This window comes from Pelodiscus sinensis, chromosome 1, assembly GCF_052426305.1.
Source record: "Pelodiscus sinensis isolate ZL-2025 chromosome 1, ASM5242630v1, whole genome shotgun sequence".
In the NCBI taxonomy this organism is placed as follows: Eukaryota; Metazoa; Chordata; order Testudines; family Trionychidae; genus Pelodiscus; species Pelodiscus sinensis.
In genome coordinates, this window is record NC_143052.1 from 98,910,347 (window position 1) to 98,936,991 (window position 26,645).

General features: G+C 43.6%; 1 protein-coding gene across 4 annotated transcripts; it reads right to left on the reverse strand.

Moving 5' to 3' along the window:
- Window positions 1-282: 282 nt before the first annotated feature.
- On the reverse strand, window positions 283-25,737 carry TCP11L2 (t-complex 11 like 2). Of its 4 annotated transcripts, none has more exons than XM_075938445.2 (11): window positions 25,585-25,699; window positions 18,035-18,094; window positions 15,545-15,713; window positions 13,872-14,007; window positions 12,743-12,863; window positions 11,897-12,117; window positions 8,556-8,692; window positions 7,580-7,770; window positions 4,750-4,931; window positions 2,701-2,873; window positions 283-2,030 (listed from the first exon to the last, which is right to left on the reverse strand). In XM_075938445.2, the coding sequence occupies exons 3-11, from the start codon at window positions 15,678-15,680 to the stop codon at window positions 1,786-1,788; spliced, it is 1,542 nt and encodes a 513-aa protein (XP_075794560.1). In that variant the 5' UTR covers window positions 15,681-15,713; window positions 18,035-18,094; window positions 25,585-25,699; the 3' UTR covers window positions 283-1,785. The 4 variants fall into 4 exon arrangements, with proteins under 4 accessions (XP_075794560.1, XP_014436550.2, XP_075794570.1 ...); XM_014581064.4 differs by lacking the exon at window positions 25,585-25,699 and adding an exon at window positions 24,739-25,116; XM_075938455.2 differs by lacking the exon at window positions 18,035-18,094 and having other exon boundaries at window positions 25,585-25,737.
- Between the last annotated feature and the right edge of the window lie 908 nt (window positions 25,738-26,645).

Sequence of the window (26,645 nt, forward strand, 5' to 3'; positions counted from 1 at the left end):
CTTAAATTTTTAGAAATCAGTGATTTTTAATGCTGAACTTGAGACCCAAGAAAACTGAAGCATCCAGTGTCAGTGAATAAAACCATTACTCGCTTTTGAAATTTAGGTCCTGCTCCAGCAAGACATTTAAATATATGTTTAACTTTAAACTCAAATTGTTCCATTGACGTCAATAAGGCTACTCTTGTGCATAAATGCTTTCAAAATCAGAGGTTTAAAAAGTCCCAATTCAGAGGTGCCTAAGCACCTCTAAAGATCAAAGGTGCAACCACTGTATATAAAAAAAAAAAAAAAAAAAAAAAAGCAGATTAGGTCTCCAAATTTTAATTAAAGGACAATATGACCTCTAATAGGTAACTTTTTTTTTGTTTGTCTAAGGAAATGGAAGTCAGCATCCAAGTTAGTTTTCCAAGGAATACAAATGTTTAAACTGTCATCTTTAAGTATTGGATCACATTAATTCTGAAATGTTTCTATTTTGCAAGCCCATATTCACACTATCATTGGTAAACTTAACACCAATACAGTAATGTTGGCATGTACTAGGGAAATGTATGCCAAATTCTGATCTTCAAAAACACACTAGGATTTGACCTAATTTGATCCTTTGCTTTGTAACAAGTTCAATTACACTATATTTTCCTCGCTAAGTCTTTCAAGGATTGATTCATATTGTTATGTAGTGAGTCACCAATAAAGCACTCTACATATATTTGAACTAAAATTGTCATTTTATGTCATTGCACCAGGATGGCTACATCTACACTGCAGACTTCTTGCACAAGAAGCCTTTTGTACAAGAGTTTTTGCACAAAAACTTCTTGCACAAGAGCACATTCACACCTCAAAGTGCATCGCATGGACACTATTGCGCAAGAAAGCTCTGATGGCCATTCACAGAATGGCCATCAGAACACCTGTGCTTTTTCCCATAGGGGTTTCTTGCGCAAGAAACTCCTCTGGAGCGTTCACATTTGCCTTTTTGCGCAATAGCTGTAGCGCAAAAGGGAGTTATACCTTGTAGAAGGAGGTTTACCTACATCAGCAAAAGCCCTCTGGTTCTGCTGTTTTACTGCTGATTTACTTGCGCAAAAGCGCTTTTGAGGTGTGGACGCGCCACACAAAAACCTTGCAGTGTAGACATAGCCTAAATTTAATGTATTTAGTACATTTTTTATTAGTTCCATTGATTTAACTGTAATAGTGGCAAAACCAGGAGGTACCTTTCCAAATCTACACTAAGTCAAAAATGCTTTCTTAGGAAGAAGAAGAACACCACACTTATTGTGATCAGGTATAATGAGTATTAAAATCCATTAAACAGATTTAGTCCATGAAATTTATATATATCTATATATAAAAATGTGTTGCCTTCCAATGAATTTTGGAAGCTTTACCTGTATATATTACCGCCAGTCCCCAAGTTATGAATGGTCGATTTACGACTGTTCGTATTTACGACCAAGCCTCCCATTAAGTGTTCATAAAGGCGGTCCCCGAGTTACAAATGCAATCCGCACTTACGAACAGCGCGGTCGCATGTAAATGAATGGGGTCCGACTTACGAACACTTCAAGTTACAACCAAGAGTTTGGTCCGTAACTCGTTCATAAGTCGGGGACCGGCTGTATAGGATTTATTCTCCTTTGGATACACCTGTTTATCCCGGTCTCAGTAACAATCACTGAAGTAAATTATACACATTGAGGGAACAGAGTTCACAATATATAATAAATACCGTGAAGGGAAAAAGAGGTGGATGCACAACCAGAGCACACTTTTCCCTCAATTAGTAGAAGCTTCAGTTTCTGTTTTCCCTATTGGTGCTTCACTAAAAAGCAGTTTTCGAAGAATATTTGCATAAAATGGTCCATACACTTGCTTATTAAAATTCACAATGCTTGCATACTGAGATCCAATAGATTCTATCTCTGCCTGAATCACAGCAAGGCCTCCTGGAATTGTAGGCATACATTTCTGAATGCCTGGAGGAGTAAGTAGGCTTTTCATATATAGCTGGATTCGTTTATCTGAAACAGAGAAGATAACTCAATTTAGGACAGAATAGACCATATACATGTAAATCCAAAAAGCATTAAGCCACAGTTGCCTTAGAAATATTTCACACACTAGTACATGAAAGAATCAAAACAAGCAGACACACAGCTTCAATGCTACCTTTCCCTATCTTTCTCCCTTTATTTTCAATTCAGAACAAGTCAAATTTTGCCCATCGTAGAGAGGCAGCCTTCATGTTAGGATTAGGATTTATGTTGTGAAAGATGTGCAACTATAATGACGACTGAGTTAAACCAGGAGGTAGATACTTCACTGTTGCACACAACCCACAAATTAACTAATATTCTCCTCTGAAATCCTGGCATTTCTAGGTTCACAGAGAACACTCCAGAATCAGAGAATTTCACTCATACTTCTGGACTCTTTCTAGCTTTGCTGTCCTCCCTGCCCCATCTAATCTTTCAGAAGACTGTTTTAATATAAACCATAGAAGCAGCACAGGTTTGTACACTTTTTATGACCCAATATTTACTGTAAGGAAGTTATTTTCATTAACATTTTCACAAAAACACAGTGTTTAACTTAATACACTAAAGTTTACAGTATGGACGGGCAATTAGCCTTCATTTATTTTTTTAAAAATTATGCATACAACTAGAGAACCACATAAATTATACTAACCAATCAGGAAGCTGATAGGATTATCTTCTTCTACAATGCTACAGATCTGACCTATTAGGCTGTTTTGAATTTCCATATTGAGAGTGGGAAATCCTCTCTCAGACAGGGACCTGTTCACTTCACTGCAAATCTGAACACCTATTGCGTTCAGAGCTTCCTTCAAATCAAATGCTCTGAAAAGAAAAAAAAAAAAAGTTTTTGCATTTAATTGCAACAGTTCTTATTCCATCGGATAGCTCTTTCAACATCCTGTCCCATTTTCTTTTTAAATTAATCATTTCCAATAATGTAAGAGAGCCAAGTGGTTTTTTGCAAACGGTCAGATTTTTCGGATATTCTGAAGATGTGCATCTCACAAGAGCAGATTCCATTGGCAGGGATGTGAGGGAGGAGAAGAGTAAGGACTGCTCATATGATTGAATTCTATTCACTTCACTAAGACACATGTGTGCGCTCAAAGTTAAACATGCACTTAAATACTGTGTTCCCAATCCAGGAAAATATTTAAATATACTTTTAGGAACCTTATTCCACAGTTCAAATTGCCCAAGTAATAACTGACAGTCTTGTTACACCCGAACAGCTGTTTGGTGTCATGTGTGAACCAAGTTTCTATTCTTAATGCCAGTTCATACAGAGCAGTGTCCACAACACAGACAAATCACTATCACCACAATTTGTAACACTAGCAGCAGTCGCAGAAGAGGAATCAGGGATTGAATGAACAATGTGAAAGGCTCAAGTAGAGCAAAATGATGAAGGTCACGCTGCTACTGTCTATGCTGACCTGAATGGTGCATAAATGAAGGACTTTCAGCATTATGCACCGAATTTGGGGTCAGATTTTCAGAACACATTGTAAAAAAAAGATTAAACTATACAGGCAGTCCCCGAGTTACGTGGATCCGACTTATGTCGGATCTGCAGTTACGAATGGGGTTTGCTCCACGTGGGAGACAGGGAGCAAAGCCTCTGAGGACGCCGGCAGCGGGACAGCCGCGGCGCGTCTGGGCTGTCCCGCTGCCCACGTGCTCCACGGCTTTGCTCCGCATCTCCCTGGTCTGCTGGTCTCCAGCAGACCAGCATACCAGGGAGACGTGGAGCAAAGCCACGGAGGACCCAGGTGGCGGGACCGCGGTGCGTCTCCGTCTGCCGCCTGGGTCTCCCTGGTCTGCTGGGGAGGGAGGGGGGAGGGGCGGCACAGCTAGTACACCTCCCTTCCCCCCAGCAGACCAGGCTTTTCTCTGGACGCCTGTGGTAGAGCAGCTGGGGCACTGCCAGTTGGTCCCGCAGCGCCGCTCTGGGCGCTACTGGACCAACCTGGCAGCACTCCAGCTGCTGAATCAGGACACCTGGGGCAGAGCAGCTGGGATGGTGCCGGGTTGGTCCAGCAACGCCGAGGAGCAGCGCTACTGGAGTAACCCAGCAGCACCCCAGCTGCTCTGCCCCAGGTGTCCCCAAGTCAGCCACGGCTGAAACCGACCAGCGCTGAATACAGGAAGCCCAAGGCAGAGTTGCTCTGCCCCGGGCTTCCTGGAATCAGCCGCTGATCAGTTTCAGCAGCAGCTGACTTGGGGACGCCTGGGGTTCTTAAGTTGAATCTGTATGTACGTCGGAACTGGCGTCCAGATTCAGCCGCGGCTGAAACTGATCAGCGGCTGATTCCAGGAAGCCCAGGGCAGAGCAACTCTGCCTTAGGATTCCTGTAGTCAGCCGCTGGTCAGTTTCAGCAGTGGCTGAATCTGGACGCCAGTTCCGACTTACATACAGATTCAACTTAAGAACAAACCTACAGTCCATATCCTGTACGTAACCCGGGGACTGCCTGTATACAGTTTTTAGGCAACTGTTTGCACTAGTATACATGTGATACGTAACAGATTATTACTATCAGGTATAATCACAGCAGTAACAAGGTGCACAGGCTATACAACATTTTAACCATTTCTTTAAAAAAAAAAAAACAAAAAAAAAACAGTAAAGTTTATTAAGAGCCACTTGGCCTTTTTCCTTTAAGGAGAGAAAAAAAGTTAGAAAAAAAGAACTTACTCTTTGTTCATTCCCTCCAGGAGAACAGCTGAAATCCTTTTTAATTTGTCAGCAAAGTCAGGTAAGCTCACAATAGATGCGCCCACCATATTGCTAGTTATAAGAGATACACAGGCTATAATCTGGAGTGCATTCAGCTTCTCCTTCAACTTCTGAAGACGAACTTCATCCGTTACTAATGTCTAGAATTAGAATAGCATTGATTATGTTAGTGATACCAACTGAGACTTAAGATACTTGTTTGGGCATTAATTTGAGGGGGATAGAGCAGAAGCTATTTTCATGCAACATTACTTAAATTTTCAGCTACATTCATAAGTCACAAAATTCACAGTAATTACAGCCAATCCTTTTACGTATATCGTATTAGACGGTTGTTTTAAAAATACATAATTTTTAATGAAGATTTTTTTTAAATAATCAAGAAATAGAAAAGTTTACGGATGAGTCCTACCCTCACTCTTGCCATTTTATAGCAAGTAAAGAGAGCCAGAGTTGCATATTGCTTTTTTCTGCAGTCAAGATAGGAAAGCAGGAGGAATCCAGCCAAACTCTTTTTTAAAGATAAGAATCCCATAATAATGCACTATGAATCAAAGTAGTGGGTTGGCCATTTTCTCTGAAAGTTCTAATCTCTTGCAGAGAATTCCAAGTTAACAGGACGCATATCTCTGAACTGTTACCTGTTACAGAGATATTTCACCACTGAAGATAATGGTACCATCACTGCAGCAGAATGTAGCTGTCATGAGAGAGGGTGATTAAACAGGCTGAGCTGGTCATTCAAGGAACTTAGACCAATGAGATACATGGGTAGAAGATGGGCACTAAAATCTTGACTGTGACCCAGTATGGAACAGGGAGCCAGTCAGTCACAGAGCAGAACACTGGGTTCATGTACTCTTTGTAGCCTGCAATGATGAACAACTGAATGCAGTGTTCCAAACTAACTCCTGTTTTCAAAACCTAGGCTACAGTTTTCATTCATAAGAAGAGAATGAAGACAAATCAAGTCTATAGCCCACATATGCATGGAACTTGAGAGCTAAGTACAAATGTGGCAGAAAGAAGAGCAGTCTTCTTGCCAACATTAGATGGAAGTGTTTTATGCAGCTTGAAAGCTTGTCTCACATGCACAGAACTTGGTCCAATAAAAGGCATAGCCTCATCCACTGTCTTTCAGATGGAAAAGGGTATTTTTTACTGCTCTGGGCATTAGGATATTCAGAAACTATGAACTATTCAGGTGAATATAGATGCTGCAAATGCTTCACCATCTAACAGCAAATGTCCTCCAAAGTGACATTATTGAGTTAGAAAGTGCCCACCAGCATCACTTTCTAGGTTTAATTGCTGCCAACTGGTCTTCATTCATTGATCTTCTCAGCCAAGTAGTTAGATAGCTAGCAGGTAGATAAAACCATCCCTAATGATACACTTCATTGAGCTAGGCATCATTTGCAGGTTCATATAGTTGAACAGGATTGATTCCCCCGCCCCTGCGGAATCTCCAGATGGCAGACCAGGTGCCAGTCTGGATTCTATATATGGCCTCAGGGGAATGACCAATTCTTACTAGCAGGTCCCTGCTAATACTATCTATTCCTGGCAGAACAGCAGGATTCCATGGGCAAATGCCTTAAATGCTACAGAAAAGTCCAGTTATATCAGAACAGATGCACTGCCTTTGTCCATGGCAAGGAGATCATTCATAATGTAAGCTGCTGTCCTATTAAGTCAACCTTGGAGAAAATTCTTTAGCCATTAATATTAGTCTGCTCTTATCGCAGTTAGGCTGTGTCTAGACTGCATCCCTTTTCCACAAAAGGGATGCAAATTAGACACATCGCAATTGCAAATGAAGCGGGGATTTAAATCCCCCTAGCTTCATTTGCATAAACATGGCTGCTGCTTTTTTCCGGCTCGGCGCTTTGCTGGAAAAAAGCGCCAGTCTAGACAGGGATCTTTTGGAAACTAAAGCCTTTTCCGAAAGATCCCTTATTCCTTTTTCCTTACCAGGAATGTGCTCTTCTACAGTTTGAACCTCTTAAAAAAAAAAAAATCAGGACTCTGATCCAGCAGGACCATGGACATAGCTAACCTAGTCCTGGCTGGAAAAGTTCAGGGGCTGGGCTGGTGGCGGGGAGTACAGCCCTGGCAGTAGTGGGACCGGCAGGGTGGGGAGCACAGCCCCATCTGGGAGTGCACCCCTGGCATCTGTGGGGCTGGCATAATGGGGAGCACAGCCTGCCAGAGGCAGTGAGATCAGCAGCCAGGATCATAGCCCCAACCAGCAGGGGCTAGCAGCACAGCCCTGGATGTGTCCAGCATGGCTGGGAGTGCACCTGGGCCAGAGGCAACAGGACCAGCAAGGGCTGATAGCCCTGGCTAAGGCCAGCATAGTGGAGCATAGCCCCGCCTGGGCCTGAGACAACAGGGCTGGCACCCAGGAACACAGCCCAGGCCAGCAAGAGTGTAGCTCTAGCCACGGTCAGTGTGCTGGGGAGTGTAGTCTAGTCCCGGGCAGGGAGTACGGCCACAGCAGACTGGGGGCAGTGGGCCTGTGGTAAGGAGCAGGGCCAACAGCTGGCAGGGAGCCTTGACCTCCCCTGGTCTGGCAAATTCAGTGCTGGTGGGACCGCCCGATCACAATAAAACCAGGACATTTGTGGAATTATTTGGCAAGAGAAGTCCTACAGGAGAGTTCCATGACTTCTGGTGTCACTATCAGTACAACGGCAGAACCAGCACTTTCATGCAGTTAGAATGGAGAGTAAATTTTGAAGCACTTGGGATAATTTAAGAAGAATCATAAGAATTCACTTCTTACCTCTGGAATTGCTTTTTTCTGATAATCCCATTGCAACAGTTTCAAGTAGCCATTGTTTAGCACCAGAGTAGGACTGAGATTTGGTTTAGAACTACCAATAGCACCAGGGGATGAAGTGGTTTCACAAGAAACAGACAACAACTCATCTTTTATTGACTCCTTTATCCACTCTGTTGTTAGATCCAGAGCACCTAAATGATAACAAAAGTTCCACATGGGTTTATTATACACTGACACAAAGTTGTACAAGTATACTGACAAGTAACTTAAGTGAATACGACAGCTCCATTTCTGTTCTATAAATACACTGCAATGGACTGTTAAGTCAGTGGTGACCAGCTGGTGCTTCTGAGCAGGTTATAAAACCTCACAGACTAGCTGCACTGGAGGCATAAGCAAGATTTAAAACAGTTACCTGAATCTTCAGCAAGACTAGAGCATCAACCATCAATGTCATCAGTTTTCCTTCCTCATCCGAAATGTCTCAACAGTGGTTTAACTGCATTATCTTTACTCTGCACAAGAGTCATTTGTACCTTCACAATATTTAAACATTTATTTTCGGGAGTAGTGTTTGATGTACTACGTTTCATTTTGGATTTGATTCTGCCTACTACCAATTACACACCATGCAATGGCATGTATTCTGGAAAGGCCAGCACAAGATAATGGCTCCATATACTGCAAGATAAAATTGAGCCCAACATATGCAAAACTGTTTTAATCAGATATCAAATGCTTTGATTGCAGGAACCAGTTCCTCACAAACTATCATTTTGGTGTTGTCTTATGCATTTACAACAGCAACAACCAATAAAAAGTCAGCATTTCACAACTGTTAGTTATCATACAAAAGTATGATGGTCATATTTTCCCCCAGGTGTCCTGCTCAACAGATGTCTATAACAACAGAGTGAAAGGTTGGCTTTAATGGTTTCTACTTTATCTTATTAACTGAAAACATCATAATACATACTTGGTGTTTCTTCAAGAATTTCTTGGAATTTTGTTCTTTCGTAGTCGACCAAGTTACGCTGAAGCTGTGGTCTAAGATTTTGAATTGTATAATTAACCATATCCATTTTCATGAGATCCAGAACGTGGAATATTTGTCTGAAAGCAAAGACAAAGTTACAGTGCAACATTTTGAAGTTTCAAGACGTACAACAGGCTGTTCTTCAAGAGCACAAGTTCATGTACATATCTTTGATTTGTTTTGTAGTCCTTTCACCTTAGAGAACAAGCTCCAAGTAACTGAAGAGAAAGTATTGGCACACAGGCCTGCCTACACAGAGGCTGGGAAGAGGGGGCAATTGCTCTGGGGTCCAGTGGTTCAAGAGGGCCCAGAGCTTCCTGCCATTACAGCAGCAGCGGTGGCGGCTGGATCCCTGCACCCTTTAAAATTGCTGCTGGAGCCCTATGTGGCACACACCAGGCAGTGCTGAGGGCTGCCTAGGTTAGGTGCAGCATGCATGGGGATTGCATAGGGAAGGCTAGTCCCAGCCTTGCCCTGTCCACCCAAGCCCCAGCCCCTTATTAATTTAAAATATTTTTACCCTTCCTCTCTATTTAAAATATTCAAAGTGGCTTACAATTTTTTTTAAACACACTATAAATTAGAATAATACACAAAACTCCAAAAGTGGGAGGGCATAAAGCCTGCTAAGACACCTCTGGAGGAGGGTGTGCGCACACACTCACAAACTCAAGCACCAGTAAAAGCGTTCATAAAAAGGGTGGCTTTAACCTGGTGCCAAAACAGTGCCAGCGTTGGCACCAGGTGAATGTCCCTGGGAAGAGAATTCCATAGTTTGGGGGCAAAGGCTGAGAAGGCCATGCTCAAAGTAGATGTTAACCTTAGCTCCATGGCTATGGCTACACTGTAGCCTTGCGGAAAAGCTTATGCAAATAAAGCATGGTGTGGAATATGGGCATGCTTCATTTGTATAATTAATTAACATCCACTTTTGCCCAAGAGGCTTTTGCACAAAAAGGAACTGCATAGATAGCTCCTATTTGCACAACAACCCCCTCTTGCGCAAGAGCTGTTCTTCCTGAAAAAAAAAAAAAAAAAAAAAAATATGAGGGTAGAGCAGCATGCCCCCTACCTCCACCTTCTGAAAACTTCCTGATAGGTAAGATTGGGACCATCACGAAACAGTGCCTCCAATACCCAACTCCTCCAGGTGCTCCAGAAGTAAATCATGGTCAATAATATCAGAAGCAGCTGAGAGAACCAAGAGAATCAACAGGGCTGCACTCCCCCCGTGGGTAACCAAAGCAGTTTGGTGTTCCAAAACAAGGCCTAAAGCCAGACTGAAATGGATCTAGATAATCCATTTCCTCCAAGAAATCTTAGATTTGTAATGCCACTTCCCGCTTGAGTACCTTGCCTCGGAAGGGAATATTAGCAACTGGGCGATAATTATTCCAATCGTGTGGGTCCAAGGAAGGCTTCTTAAGGAATCGTTTTATCACTGCCTTTTTCAAGGTGGTGGGAACCGTCTTGAATCTAAAAGAAGCATTAATAATACCCTGGGCCCAACCAGTCATCCCTTCTCCGCTTGATTTAATAAGCCATAAAGGTCAGAAGTCAAGCGAGCACGTGGTTGGTCACACCTCTCCAAGCACCCTGTCCACATCCTCAGTCTGCAAAAGCTGAAACTGAGCCAAAGAAAACCAACTAGGTGATGTGCTCAATATATTACGTACTCCACTTACAGGACAGTTAGAGTCCAAGTCAGACTATATGCCTATGTCTAGACTGGCCCCTAATTCCGGAAAAGTCATGCAAAGCAGGTAAGTCAGAATAGGGAAATCCGCGGGGGATTTAAATAAACATGTCCGCCGCTTTTTTCCTGGCTTGGGGAAAAGCCAGAAAAAAGCGTCTAGACTGGCGTGATCCTCCGGAATAAAGTACTTTCAAGTAGGAATAAGAGATCCTCCGGAAAAGGGCTTTATTCCGGAGGATCGCGCCAGTCTAGACGCTTTTTTCCCAGCTTTTCCCCAAGCCGGAAAAAAGCGGCGGACATGTTTATTTAAATCCCGCAGGGGATATTTAAATCCCCCACGGATTTCCCTATTCTGATTTACCTGCTTTGCATGACTTTTCCAGAATTAGGGGCCAGTCTAGACGTAGCCAACGTGAATAGTCTTATCTGCAAAGTGCTTCAAAAACAAGTCAGACAACTCCCCCTTTCACTTTGCCTAGAAAGTCTGTTGGCATTGCAATTACTTTCATGGTAGTTTATATCCCCAAGCATCTTGGAGAGGGAAGAAATGTATTGAGATATTTTGTGTAAATTACAAAAAGTAGGACAAAGATGTTGCATGATCAAGAAAGGAGTGCCACAGGCCAACAACAGAAGTGTTTCTTCAAAAACCTATCACAGCCCAAACAAACTGAAATGTAAAAGTCTAGCAACTCAAACACCTCATTCCCTCCTACTCAACTACTTTACTCCCTGTAAGCATGCCTAAGCAATAGCAAAAACAATCAAGCAATAAGCTATTTTTCATATTACAGAGCTAATACATCTGAGACTAATCCAGATTTGTCAGTCAAACTTTAAATAGGGAAGTCTTTACTAGAGGGAATAGTGCAACCAGGAAGAATTGAGTTTCAATTTCATATTCCAAATGGAGTGTACATTCTCCTCCCTGCACTCTGTCAGTTCTAAACAAGAATACTCACCCATCTTTTAACTTGTAAGAATAAACAAGTTTGATATGGAAACACATAACACACATGAAACTGTGTGAGGCTTTGTTTTGTTTTTAAAAACAGTGACAATTTTCAGGGTCTGACAACATTTTAACATATGCCTTTAAAAAAAAAAAAAATCTTGTCCAAAAACCTCAAAACAATTAGAACTCTTAGATTAAGAATCAGGTTACGCAACTTTACTGTTGACCTAGACCTATGCCTCTTTCAAATGAAAGTATTTAAGCAGTTTCTTAGCTTAGCCTACTATTCCAATTTAATGCTGGATTAACTGTTGCAGGGCCAGAGAGGGCATGGCAGGGTCTGGACAGGAGGTGCTTACCTGGCACCTGCTCTTGAGAGCACACATGGCTCTGCCCTCATGCCACTCCCAGACACCGCCCCCTGCCGCGTTAGGAGTGGAAAAGCTGCAGAGGAAGTGTGTTGCTGTGCTGCCAAGCTCCCAGTTGGGAAGAGGAGGAGTGGCAGCATGCAGAGCTGCTTCCTCCTTCCTACCACAGGTGTTCCGGAATTAGGGATACATAGAGTACAGAGGTTCAAGTGTATTTTCTAAACAAACAAACAAACAATTTTAAAAGTAGCCAAACACCAACCTCAACAACTCTACAATATTGCCAGTTGCTTTTAATTGTTTTATATCATCATCTCTTATTGGAGCACATAATTTTCCCATAGTGTTGATTACATAGTTAGCAAGCCCAAGAACATCAACAGCATTATGCTCGACCTGCTGTCTTAAAAGATCTGCATCCAGTACTTCACAGATTTGATTTCGAATCCTGTTTGCTCCAGGAGTCAAAAATGACAGAAGAGTCTAAAGTCCAAAAACAAAAGCAAAAAAACCACACAAGACATATTAATAAGTGCAATAATATAAGACCAGTAAGTTCCTCATAAGTGAAACAAAATACAGGACTATGTAGCACTTTAAAGACTAACAAGATGGTTTATTAGGTGATGAGCTTTCGTGGGCCAGACCCACTTCCTCAGATCAAATAGTGGAAGAAAATAGTCACAACTATATGTGTGTGATGATATGAAAGAAGCTTTTTGAAGAACATAAAGATAAATGGTAGAACCTGACTGCAAATCAACAAGTTGAGAAGGCTGTTTTACTTAACAGGATGGGAAAAAGGGTACAACATACAGATCCATGAAGCTGGTGAAGACAGCTTTACTAGATTGCTGGCCAAGACCACTGTAACCTTAAAATGGGTGGCATACCCTTACGTCTTTTCTAAAAGATTAATGTTTTACTATCTGGATTTCCAGTAATAAGGGAAGATCTTGATCCTATTTGGTAAACTTATGTGTAGCTTTATATTATAAGCATACTTTAGTACTGCATCACAGCTCCACATGAAGTCATTTGCAGGACTGGGGTCTAAGATGTCAACACAAGACTTTTGTGGCATGAAGGGGGTAAAAGACCAACTTGCCTCCTTAATTTCTTCAAAGAGCTTGATAGCATGATCATATTCTGGAGGATCTTCATTCAGTTCTGACTCCAAAAGATCCCAGAATGCCTTATGTACAATTTGTTTCACTCTACCCTCCAAACTGCAAGAAAAAAAAGTCAATGTGCACAAAAGGATTTAAAGAAGAGAACAAAGTTGGAGGGGGAAAAAAAAAATCCATATACACAATCTTTTAAATCAGTCCAGTGACTGGGTGGAGAGCCATCATCATATTTGCTAACTGGAAGATCTATATCTGCAACTATATCATACTTGCACCACAAGTAAACACCATCCGGAAACTAAGTAGAATTACAAATTAAAATGAAATGTTTCTAGGAAAATCCTGATATTGCAGAACATGATGCTAGAAATTCAGTATTTGGCTATAAAAGACATTTATCCCACCTCTGTATTAAGCCAATTCCACTAGCCTGGTACTATTGAACAACATGTTTTGGGAGAAGTATTTTTGTTATGTGTATAAAACAAGAACCCTAACTTGTTTTCAATAACAATCCCATTGTATCTGGCTGTGATACTGAGCCATTTTTTACATCTCTGAACATTCTCACTATAGTCTAGACTAGGTATGCAAGTTATTATTCTATTTCTCCAACTTCCCAGAAGTCTTTTAGCACATGGAGCAGCATAAATCTTTTTGCACGTGGAGCAGCATGAGTACGGTGTTCATTACTTAAATGAGCATACACAGCATTTGAACTTGTGAGTAAACTGTATAGCTAAAAGGCATATATGTCACATACACTGCAGTAGTACAACTTTATCCCCCACTATGTCCTTCCCAGAAGTCTTAGGATTGGAAAGAAACATTAAAAGGTAGAGTCCAAAAGTGGAGTGCATACCACATTGCTTACATATCCCCTCCTTTATAAATAAATCAGAGCATCACATGCCCTAGGAGAAGAAGGTACTGTATGTTAGTCCTACTAAATTGAAGCACTTGTGCCACAATGTTCCAGTCTTGACAGTTCCTGGTAAAGTCTGAAACATCTTGACAGGTTGTGCACCTTCAGTCCTACTTCCTTTGTGCACACACACATACCCCCATATTAATTTCTGAAAAAATTATAAAGACTCTCTAACTTACCTGTTCCGTGGGAGGTCTACATGTTCCATGTGAAAGTTTTCATTTACAGCAATTTCATGAGCTAGAGTCAAATTTGACAAGTTTCTTGCCGCAGCCATCAGTTCATCAAATGTAACAGTTTTTGGAGGGCTTGTTGCTGTAATGAAAGAAAGGAAATGTGGGTCACAAGTCAGTTGTTGGGAAGTTCAAATTTTAAAAGAGGGATTAGACTGCTAAAAGCAGTCATGCAAATAGTAATTGGGCATGACATTTATTTCCTATTAACTGGACACTGATTTATGAGAAGCTAACTAGACTGGGAGTTCTCTGAATCTCCTTAAAATGACCTGGTAAGTGAATGTCCTAACACCGTGGTCCCCAACACGGTGCCCGCGGGGGCATTTGTATGCGCCTGCCAAGTGCTCGGGGCTGGCCTGGCCCCGGGCACATGGCGCATGATGAGCGCCGCCCCCGGGCGCCCCGCAGCCCTTGGGGTAGGGGGGCCGCCCCCTGGCGCCCCGCGGGCGAACAGCCACGCCCCCTGGCACCCAGCAACCTCAAATGGTTGGGGACCACTGTCCTAACAGCTCATCCTTGGAAGGTATAAGACTCTCATTGCATAGTTTGAAGTGCAGCAGTTTAATTTGCTATTTTGGCTAACATATCCCTTTGACTTTAAAATGTGGGACCCAATATATAACAGATTGCACAGAGTTTTGGGCTGGCAGGTTTTACATAGCAGTCAAAATAAATAAGCATAAATATGGGCAGACTATACGCATTACTGAGTGAACTGATGCATTTCTCTCCATAAATCACTGTAAGCACAGTCTGAACTCATTACTTTGAGATATGCAGCTTTTGTTCCAAAGCATATGCCACAATGTCTTTGACCCACTAATCATGTCTCTTATTAAAGAGCTTATGTAGTAAATGACATAATACAGAATACCAAATTATGTACACACTCTTCTTTGAAAGAAGGCTTAATTGCTCACAAAGTATACAAAGTTTCTAAAATAAACTTGTTTACTTTTCATATTTGGAAAGCGTGCTTGAGGAGAGAGACATGGTATATTCCCTGTTCTAAATACAAACTTTCAGTTCCATTAACAAGTTTACTGTTTGACAAACTCATACATACTAAAAACATTTGTTAAGGTCAGTGAAGTTCTCTACATCAAATACTATTACTTGTAAGGTAGTATTTAATCTCATGAATCATTCAAAATAACTTGCTTCTTCACATTTCTATTTTGTGTTTTGACATATTACTGCTCAGTGAAAAAACGTAACAACGCTATTTGATTGCGTAATTCTTAAATGTAAAGATCAAATGAAGGCAATCACATCCTTTACACATTGTGCAACATTTGCTGGTTGGACAGAATGGTACTATTTTGTGACCTATAAGCCAAAGCCAGAATAATCCAAGACAAGAATGCTCTGGCAGGCAAATTTTGGTTATCTTTTAGAATAGAATAGTAACAACTCCTGCATGTATTCTGAGAATCTGCTTGTGTTTCATGATGGCAAGCCATACCTCTTGGGTCTGTGCCAATCCAAACAAGCTGTGCTTTCCTACTAACACTCTCTAAACACCAGTTACAAAACCCAAGTCCCACTCAATGCATGGGACACCCAGGAAAATACAGAAATATAGCCAATATATTGTACAAGTTAAATCTGCTTACAAGCTGGGGAGCTGGGTTTGCTTGAAGAGTCACTAGTAAAACTCTGCCTTGAATATTCAGAGTCACTGGAAGAAGCTGTGCTTTCAGACAGCCTTGAAGAATCAAAATCACTGTTCTGGTCATCATTGAGGGGCATTCTGAATCACTTCACTTGGTACAGTAACAGAACCTGGAAAGAAATAATTGTACATGATCAACATTTATTAGCACTTTTTATTTTTGAAAGACTTATTTACAAAAGCAGCAATATTTGAATGTTATGAGAACTGACTGTTACATGTTGCCTACTTTATAAATGCGTTATGAAGTTTAGTGGATTTGTGAAGTTAAGTGCGTAAGGAAGATGTTTAGGATTGAGAAAGTCCTAAAAATTAAACTTTCAATTTGGCAAGAAAATGCTGTTTTGGGTTTGGTGCAATAGCACTTAGATGTCTTCTTAAAAATGAATGTCAGCAGCACCATGCCTTAATCTACTCTTTACACAAAGGGTATCGTGCTGTCAGGTGCATCGGAAGCAGAGCTCCCAAGCTCTTTAAAGGTACTCCTTAAAGCACTATCCCTACTGATGAATATAGATGCAGAATAGAACTCTGAAGGCATCTTAGTTTCTGTACTTGGTTAGAAAAGGATACCACACAATCCCTTTCTCCCACAAAGACAATGCTGGGAAGGGAGAAGAGGAAAGGGGGAAGGTGCCAAAGGAGGCAGCTGCCCTGGAGCCAATAGCGGCAGCGTTCAGAGCCCCAGACCCTTGGAATCACTGTTAGAGCCCCGAAGGGGTTGAATCACCACCCCCAGGTGGGTTGGGGAATATTAGCCCTCAGCCCTGCCCCTTCCACCGAAGGCCCTACCTATTCTGGGGGACAGGAGCCACCTTTGCCCCAGCTTGCTCAAGACCAGGCGTAGTCTGTTGGCCGCCCTACCCGCAAAGGGTATGTCTACACTGCGCCATTCTTCTGGAATAATGGCTGTTACTCTAGAAAAAACAATACTAGCGTCCACACAGCAACTGCATTATTTCAAAAGAAAAATCAAAATAATGGAGGTTTTTTTCCAACGTTGGTAAAACTCATTCCATGAGGAATAATGCCTCTTCTGAAAAAGCTCTTGGGGTGGGGGGTGGGGAGGGGGAGGCGAGAGGGGAGAGGTGTGGATGCTCCACTGCTGCTATGTTGAAATAGCTCCTCACCAGGGCCATTCTAAGTTATTCCTCTCCAGTGCCTCCTGGGGCTCTAAATCGAGATACTATATCTACATTAGGGAAGCCTGCCGCAAAATAAGCTTGCTGTGTAGATGCACCCAAAGAGACCACAGTTCCAGAAGCAGGGGCAGCAACTATCTTTTTAGGGAGAGAGGGAACTAACACATCCTACAAGGCTACTTATAAGGTGGGTGCATAACTGGCTGAGTAACTGTTCCCAGAGAGCTGTTAGTAATGGTTCACAGTCATGCTGGAAGGGCATAAGAAGTAGAGTTCTACAGGGGGTCAGTTTTGGAACTGATTTTGTTCATCATCTTCATCAGTGATTTAGATATTGGCATAGAGAGTACATGTATTAAGTTTGTCGATACCAAGCTGGGAGGGGTTGCAAGTGCTTTGGAGGATAGGGTCATAATTCAAAATTATCTGGACAAACTGGAGAAATGGTCTGAGGTAAATATGATGAGGTCTAATAAGGACAAATGCAAAGTACTCCACTTAAGGAACAATCAATTTCATACATACAAAATGGGGAGCGACTATCTAGGATGGAGTACTGAAAAAAAGGATCTGGGGGCCATAGTGGACCACAAGTTAAATATGAGTCAGTGTGACGTTGTTGAGGGGGGGAAAAAAAAGCAAACGTGATTCTGGGATGTGTTACCAGGAGTGTTGTGAGCAAGACACGAGAAGTCATTCTTCTGCTCTACTCTGTGCTGATTAGGCCTCAGTTGGAGTATTGTGCTCAGTGCTGGGCACCACATTTCAAGAAAAATGTGGAGAAAGTCTAGAGAAGAGCTACAAAAATGATTAAAGATCTAGAAACATGTCCTATGAGGAAAGATTGAAAGAATTGGGTTTATTTAGTTTAGCAAAAAGAAGACTGAGAGTGGACAGGTTAGTTGTTTTGAAGTACCGAAAAGGGTGTTACAAGAAGGAAGGAGGGAGGAGGAAAAAAAAAAAAAAAAAGTTCTCCTTGACCTCTAATGATAGGACACAAAATAATGGGCTTAAATAGCAGCAAGGGAGGTTTAGGTTGGATATTAGGAAAAACTTCCTAACTGTCAGGGTGGTTTAACACTGGAATAAATTGCCTAGACTTCAGATATTTAAGAGCAGGTTATATAAGCATCTGTCAGGGTTGATCTAGATGGTGCTTGGTCCCACTGTGAGGGCAAGGGACAGGACTTGATGACCTCTTGAGGTCCCTTCCAGTTCTAGTATTCTATGACTCTAGGATGGAAGACATTCAAATTTATCCACAGATCTTGCAATGTGGAAGGACTCACCTAAAAGAAGCAAGCCACAGAATGAGACTAATAATTGTGTTCAGCTCGAAGAGTCTTTCCCTGGGATGAGATGGGGAAGGGTGGGGGAAATAAGCAAAACAAGAACAAAAAAAAGTTATTACATGTATGGCATATAGCAGCATTTTTCAAATGAAGGGATCTGTGAGCTGCTACATATCAGCGTGTTTCAAACTTTAAACAGACTTAGGATAGGAAGTAAATACTTTGGTTTAATTCCATATCCAGTTGTAAGTAGATAGCCTGTGCAATTACTCTAAATGGAAGCTGGGCAGGACACCAACACTGCCACAGCTATTCTTGCATAAAGTGCAATGGAATACTTCATGCCCACTGTTAGAGACTTCTAATATGAGAGGCTACCTCACACCATTTTGTCTCAGAAGAAAGGGAGATCTACTGAATCAGCAACACCAACTAGACTAGTTCTTTGCAAACTGTTAAGTTAGTTTAGTGATTAAGAAAAGTAATGGACTCAATTTATACCTGAACAGTTTTTGGCAGTGCAAGTGTCCTTGCTATTTTAACTCTTCACCTCAAAAGGCCATGTCTAAAGGCTAAAGGGCAACTTGTCTTCTATGCCTATTCAACCCACTGTCTCACATTGAGAATACCCAACAGCAGAATTAGCTTGTAGGAGTTTAGTGTGGGCACCTATCCACTGCTTAAATTGCTTTTTGGGCACCAGCTCATTCACAAATCAGAAAGAACAGATGTCAGCACAGCATTGTGGAGCCAAGGTAGGAGTATTTCTTTGGATGGGAGACGAGGAATTCAAGACCTTAGAAGTTTCTTGTGGACATTTTATTTGTGGGTATGATACATGAATTACTGTTGTGTTATGCAGGAGTCTAGACAAGATGATCAGAGTGGGCTCTTCTGGACTTGAAATCTAAAACCTACTAAAAGTCACTAACTAGGTTATTTGTTTTGATTCATTCCTATCACAGAAATGAAGGGCTCCAGATTCCTTAATGTCATTCAGCCCCATCCCTCAAAAGAGAGCATAGCACTCCAAATATGGTTCTATTTAAAGAATCTGCATGGCACATTTTAAAATCTGATGTCGCTGTTGGGAGCAGGAATACATCATCATATTTCAGGGTCTACAGCACATGTAGAGAGCCATACCCACAAGTAGCTTCCAAAGTATCGAATATCAGAACATGATACTATAAGACAGTGGTACCAAACCTTTTGGGGCGCCCAGGGGAGGAGCTGCTTACACGCTGCACGACCAGGGGCGGGGTCGCGCATGCGCCGCGCGCTCCGGGGCCAGCACCGCGCACGTACCGCGCAACCGGGACAAGGCTGGCCCAGATCATTCGGCAGGCGCACATAAATGCCCCAGCAGGTACCATGGCACCTACGGGCGCTGCGTTGGGGACCACTGTTATAAGTTATTTTACCCACAATCACCACTTTTCTAAAATTCACAGCATCTGTAGAGAACAAAAGAATACAAACACATACACAGGATTTATTGTTGGAAAGTAGGGCTCAGACTGATGATAAAGATGAAGCCTCTATATAACAAATGAATTCTGGTTGATATTATAAAATTGTGGCCGTGGAAATAGCTTTATCACAAATATCTCTATATATCCACCATCGCAAACAAACTCAAGCAGGGTATACACTTGACTGAGAACAACCAGGAGTACATAGCACAGCCATTAAAACTATGACCTCACAATAATTATGCCATGGAATATCCCAAGGCTGGGAAACCAGTTTGGCCAAGTTGGTCTGCAGTTGGGTAGAGCCGTGGTCAGTTACTAAAACAAAAAGGTGGACAGGAAGTTTGAGCAGGACAGGGTAAGAAGATAAAACACCTAAGGTCAGAGTAGGCAAGCTGGAGAAAAGCTCCACATTTCAGAACACACACAATATACTGCTACAGAAAGGTACTAGATGGCCCTAAAGCAGGGGTTCTCAAACTTTGTGATACCACAACCCTCCCCCCCCCCCAAGTTGCTTGCGACCCCCCTCCAACTTGCTCATGACCCCCCGGGGAGGGGGGGTCGGGATCCACATTTTGAGAAACGAGGCCCTAAATGATTTACCACAGCCCAGTGGGCATTCCAGAGCGGTGAAGAAACTAAAGCATGCGAATGTATGAAGGGTTTATTATTTTTGCATAGGTATGTTAGAATCCTGCATCCGTTACACCTTATCACTTGCCAAAGCTGGGACTGGCTAACAGGGAAAGATCACTTGGTAATTTCCTTGTTCTGTTTATTTCCTGTGATGCATTAGGTACCAGCCACTGTCAGAAGACAGGACACTAAGCTAGATGAACCATTCTTTTATCCCTGTGTGGACATACCTATGGGAACATAAGACTCACAGCATGGCTGCAGCTTACCAGATGAATCAACTTGGGCTCACAAGTCTTTTTTTTTTTTTTTTTTTTTTTTTTTTTTAAAGATGATCCCGTGCAGATATTCAGACTCGGGCTGTAGTCTAAGTTTGTGGTCTTCCACCCTCAAAGGGTCCAGAGCTTGGGCCCCAGCCTAAGCCTAAATGTCTACATAGCCCTTTTTTCAGCCCCAGAGCCTGAGCACCATGAGCCCAAGTCAGCTGACCCAGGCCAGCCATGGGTTTTTTAATCTTTGTGTGGACACAGTCTATGTCCCTCTTGACGAGGTAACCCAGTAGGCTCACTCCTTCATGTGCAGTTATGGAAAAGTAGGTATTTGAGCTATTGGGCGGGAGTAGGGAAGGGACGTCTGATGGGCCAGTATTGGTTCAGTTCCATGGACTCAGCAGTTGATCACATACTCTGAGCTCTCAGAAGGGGTGTCAGATAGATCTGTACCCCAAACTAGGAGCAATAGATAGATTCTTTTCAGACTGGAGGTTTAAAACACACAGGATCTAGCAGCTCCGTCTGATGTGTGGCCAAGAGGAGGGGTTTGACAAGTGCTGACACACAGCGTATATTCCATGCATTAAAAAAAAAAAAAAAAAAAAAAAAGCAGTTCCTCACAACATATAAGTTATTCATTATAAGCATTACCTCTCAATGGTGAGTGCATTTAACCGTCGTGAATAAGCGCCTAGCAGACCTGAAGCCTATCCCAAAAATAAAAGACTGAACAGATGTTGGGGAAGCTTGCAATGACACTACATGCTTTAGCAGCAAGCTGGAAGGTCCACATTCATAGGATGAGAAATTAATCTACTCTCTATGCCCATTCCCTTCTTGGGCTCTACTGATATGCACACATCTATGTACCTTGAAGTGACTAAAGACTAAACACCTATTTTTTGCATGAATACACATGCTTCTGCTGAAAAAAAAGAGAACACTTCATTTTGCTGATGTAATTGTTCACAAGTTTTTAATTATGAACTCCAACAGCCCAACATAAGAGGACACAGGAAAAAGAGTACCATGACCTCTGATACACAGATTTATTTCTTAGTGAAATTCTTAGGGAGCTGAGGAAATGGTAGGGAAAATGTATTCTTCACAGATCTTAATTCTGTGGTACCGGACATTACTGGTACATTTTCACAACAACAGGTGCACCAGACAGTAAGTGTACCCCCCCCCCAGCATAATAAGCAGAAACTGGAAATACGAAATTCAGTACTTTTTAAAATAGTTTATCCAACAGATACGCCTTTGCACAGTAACAAAGACACCTTAGGTATTTGTCAGAGGTAATTATAGAAGACTGCTCAGGGGAGGGCTACACATTGTTTACATGTATCTAATACATATACACCTTGTATCCATTAACGTTAGGGGGCACTCTCGATGCAGAGGTAGGTTGCTATGCAGCATGATCATTCCTCTGCAATGCTGTCTCCTTTCCCCCCCCCCCAAGTTGTGCACTCAGTTTTAACTCACCAATTTTTTATATAAAATGTTTATTATCCCTGATTAATCCAGCAAAACTCTTGTGCTCCCTCATATTTTGGAGATTGGAAAAGAGAAAGCCATCTTTATAAAGGTTCTTTTTTTGAGTTAGAGCATGTTTTATACACTTCCCACTTTCCAATCTGTGGCCACCGAACATGTAACTGGCAAGTATCAAACTTAGCTTTGTACATTCAGCGTAGCAAGGTAGTTTGCCCACAAGAGAGTTCTGTCCAGTGATCTTCAATAATCTAGACTGTTTATTTGTTCTTTCCAGACACTTTTGTGTGTTGATCCATGTCTTGAGTATTTTTATAGGGGATGGTACAGATCATGTTACTTGTTAGGATGATTGCTGTTGTGCATGCTGAGTCACAATATGCAGGCATGAATCTTACTTTCAGCTGGATTTTGTGTTTTTAGATACCCTCCACAAGCTTGAGGTGCAAAGCAAATTTGCTGTTAGCTGACATGACACTAGAAAGAGGAAAGCAGTAGCTCTACTCTGCAGTCATTGTTAGGCGTATGGGGGAAGCATACATGTAGTAGTTGTTTGCTGATGTTTTACAGAGCCTGTCCCCAGAAGTATAGTTAACTGCTAAAATTGGGCTCTAGACTGCACTTCTACTTAATAAAATGTATTGAATTATAGTATTATGTTTCAGAAATAGTTACACTGCAGGGTTGAATTAATCTAGTAGTTGATTGTGCAAATTGGAAGAGGGTGGGGTTTTTTTTGGCATTGCTTTTATAGGCAGTCTAAGCTCCTTACAATGTATTTTGAGGGCCAAGTACGTATATCATTCAGGACATACTCAGTTTTCTTTTCTTTTTTTTTTTTTTAAACAGCAGTTGAGTTTGTTTTCAGGCTTTTGAAATGAAAATCATTTTCCATTTTCACTTAATGAGCTGCCATCTGGTCTAGATGATGGTACAATTGCATAGATAGGATTCCCACTGGGAGAAAAAAAAAAAAAAAAAAAAAAAAAAAAAAAAAACTTAGGACAGGTCTACATCATTGCTTATATCAAACTAACTTGCATCACTCAAAAGTGTGAAAAGGACACCCTGTGAGCAATGCAAGTGACAGTGACCTAAGTGCTATCCACATACTAGAGATGTTAAAATGTATATATTTGTGTAAACATGTAACTGCTAAAATGCTGCAGAGAGGAGAGGAATGGGAGCCGGCTTTTAATACAGAGGCAGCAGCATTGGAGAGTGGGGGAGGAGGAGAGGGGAAGGGGAGGAGGGCTACATGTAACCAAGAGGATTAACTGATCAGCCCAGGCTCATCGGTCAACTGTATACTCAGGGATGTGAACATGTACCTAGCACATATCTGGGCTATGTTGGCAGAAGATGCTTTCCTGCCAACCTAGCTTCCCCGCCAACCTAGCTTCCACCTCTCATAGAGGCAGAATAATTATGCCAACAAGAGGGCATTCTCCCTTTGGCACAGTGGCTCTTCAGCAGACATGCTGCAGTGGCACCAATATAGTGCTTCAAGTGTAGACCTGCCCTAAATTTTATGATTTACCAATCTTATTGGTACAGTCACTAACATGTTAAAAGGTTTGACCTGAGTTAACACCCTGTTTTACTCCCCTTATTTTCCCCCCCATGAGGGCCTTTAGTAGCATGCTTATTTTTAGCCTGTGCTACATGGATTACACATGGATATTATAATTAGGTTATGTGGCTTTCTACCAGTTTTACAGTGCAGCAATTTAAAGTTCCTTCCTGGATGCTAGACTGAGTCAAAAACTATTTATAAATCTACAAAGCATGCAAATATTCTCCTGGGATTTTTACATGTTTCTTACGAGGACAAGGAATATCCAAAAGACTGTTAAAAGCTCTGGAACAGCTTAATTCCTTTGGCACAGTGAAACTTGAAGCAATAAAAATAAAGCTTGTCTGTGTGGAAGACTACCCTCTCTGGGGGGGGGGGGGGGCGGGGAGGTCTGAGACCATGGAACTAACTCCATCAGGATTTATTTATATATAAGCACTAAAAGCAGCACTCTCTCCTCCAAATGAAAGACATTTCTTTGACCTTGCCTTCTCAAATACAAATACAAATACACACACACACACACACACACACACAACAAAACTATATATTTACAAGACAATCCACACATTTCTACCTCTGGGGAACAAATGAGAGAACAATCAACAAATGATAGATGTGTAGCCACATTGCTTACCATACTATTAGAAGGTGCTCAGATATGACTGTGATAATTTAAGTTTAAAATCTAACATAGAAAACCATCCATAAGATAAAGATGTGGCCATTTTCTCAGGAAGGAATCCAATGTTGACTTTCACAGATTTATACTGTTAGATTTCTTCAAGCCTATGGTGTCTTTATTGTTAGAAGGTGAATTTACATAAAAGGACCAATTAGCTATAGTCTGAAGTATGATGATGGTTGATGTACAAGTACATTTATGTCTCCAAAGTCTATACCGGTTACTGAACCCTGTTGTTCTTTGCAAGAGTAAAGGAAACTGTCTATAGCCCCATCTTGCTTTTCTATCCAGAATCTACTGCCAAGTTTTGTTTTTCAAAGCAAGACATGCGCTTAGTGTTCACAGAATTGTCAACACAACAATGAGGACTATGTCAGTTTCAACAGAGCTTGGCTAAGGCACTGATTTTCATCCCCCCCCCCCTTCATTTGCTGACCCCCTAAACATTTTCAAATGGAGATGCCTTTAGAAACCTTAGATATGGTGTGCAGACAACCCCATCCAACCCCGCCCTCCGCCAAGGTCACAAGTTGAAAACCATTCTGCTAGGGTACCTCATTTCCAAGTGTGTGTTCCTTGCCCTCTGAAGGGATGGAGGCCGCTTCTCTGCCTAGGGAGCACTGACCTCTGCAGGGTTAACAAAATGCTTTCCACTGCTTAACAGCTGCCAGTTTCTGAAAGCATCTTTAGCAGGCAGGAGGCCAACGGGGCTGTCCCGCTTCGAAGCCGTCCTGAGAGGGCAGGGCGGGCCGCGGTGCTGTGTCCCGCAGGCACGTCGCTGACCTTTCTGCAGCGGGCAGGCTGCCAGCCTCTGGGCACAGAGTCCCGCGGGCACCGGGCAGGAGCAGCTCGGCCCCACGCACAAGCCATGGGCCCGCGGCTCTTCCCGGCCCCCCTGCCAGATGCCCCACAGCTCCGGCCTCCCGTAACGCCCCCCCCCCCCGCCCCACGGCTCCACCCCTCCCTGCCCAGGCACCTCCCCCCGCCGCGCTTGTGGCAGCTCCTCGGGCCGGGGCTTTGGCAGGCGCCCAGCACAACAAGCAGCGCTGCCAAGGGAGCCCCGGGCGCGGGGGCGAGAAACCCCGCAACCCCCCCGCCACCGCGCCCCGGCCACTGCCAGCGCCCCCACACCGGGGGGAGGGGAGAGGAGCGCCCCGCCAAGGGGCGAGCGGGGGCTTGTTTACAAACACGGGCGCTGGCATCAGCGACCCCCCCCCGCCGCCCCCACAAGGGACTCGGCCGCCTTCCTGGAGCAGCCTCTGCCCAGACCCCAAACCCAGCCCCCCACCCGCCCGCACCGGGGGGAGCAAAACCAGGTCCCCCCCGCAGAGGCCCGGCCGCTCCCGCGGCCCCCGCAGGGGCAGCCCCGGGGGGGGGGGTGTGGGGGGGGGGGCGCTCACCGTGGGGCCCGAGCTGTCTCGCGCTGCCGCTCAGCTGTCGGCGCCGCCGGGGCTTTAAACCCCCCTCCCCCACTAGACACTTCTCCGAGGCGAGGAGTAACTCCTTGGGCGCTTCCATCCCGCCCCGAGAGGCGGGGGGAGGGGGGGGAGAGATTGTGGCAGGTTAACCCTTTGTGGGTCGCTCTGCTCAGTCACCCGGGGCTCAGCCTGGAGAGTCCGAATAAGCGGGGAGAGGCAGGACCCCCTCCCCCTCCGCTCTGCCAGCCCGCGGTTCTGGGATTATTTCTGTTCCATGGGGGAAGGTGTCCCCCTGTGGGCAGAATGGAACCGTCCGGGCAGGAGGGGGAAGGGCTGGACGGTGTTTACGGAAGGGCTGGGTCAGTGCGCGCTCCCCGGCTCGTCCCCCCCCCCCCCCCGCGGCTCCGGCTGAGGGGGCGCTACGGCCAAAGTGGGGGAGGGGAATCACCCTGCTGCCCTCCTCGGTACCCCCCCCCCCGGCATCCTCATCCATCTTCCGGCTCGGGTACCCCCCCCCCCGCCCCCGGCCCGGAACCTGCCCCCCCCACCCTCCATGTGCTCCTCATCCATCCCCCTTCACTGCCCCTCCCTCCACCTGATACTCTCCCCCATCCTCAGCCCGTTACTGAATCCCCCATCGTCCTCCCATTCATCTGCGCCCCGCTCCATACCCTCACCTTCCCCCAGCCATCCTCTCCCACACCCCCATGCCCTCCCCGCCTCCACCAGCGCTGACTTCCCCATTTATGTGCTCCCCCACCCTGATACCCTCAGAATCCCGCATGCTCCTATTCCCATCCCAACCCGGATACCCTCCCCCATCAAACCTCTGGCTCCAAATCTTAAAGTGGTTTCCATCATATTCAGGGTTTACACTTTTGTTCAGTGGCTCAGCATCCACACTATGCACATTGTTCCAGTACCTCCACCTCCATACACTACTCCCCACCCCAGATACCCTCCCTCATCCTCTGCACAATAATCCACTGCCCTGTTGACTCCTCCATGCTCACACAAACCGTCCCATTCTGCCTCACCCTCCA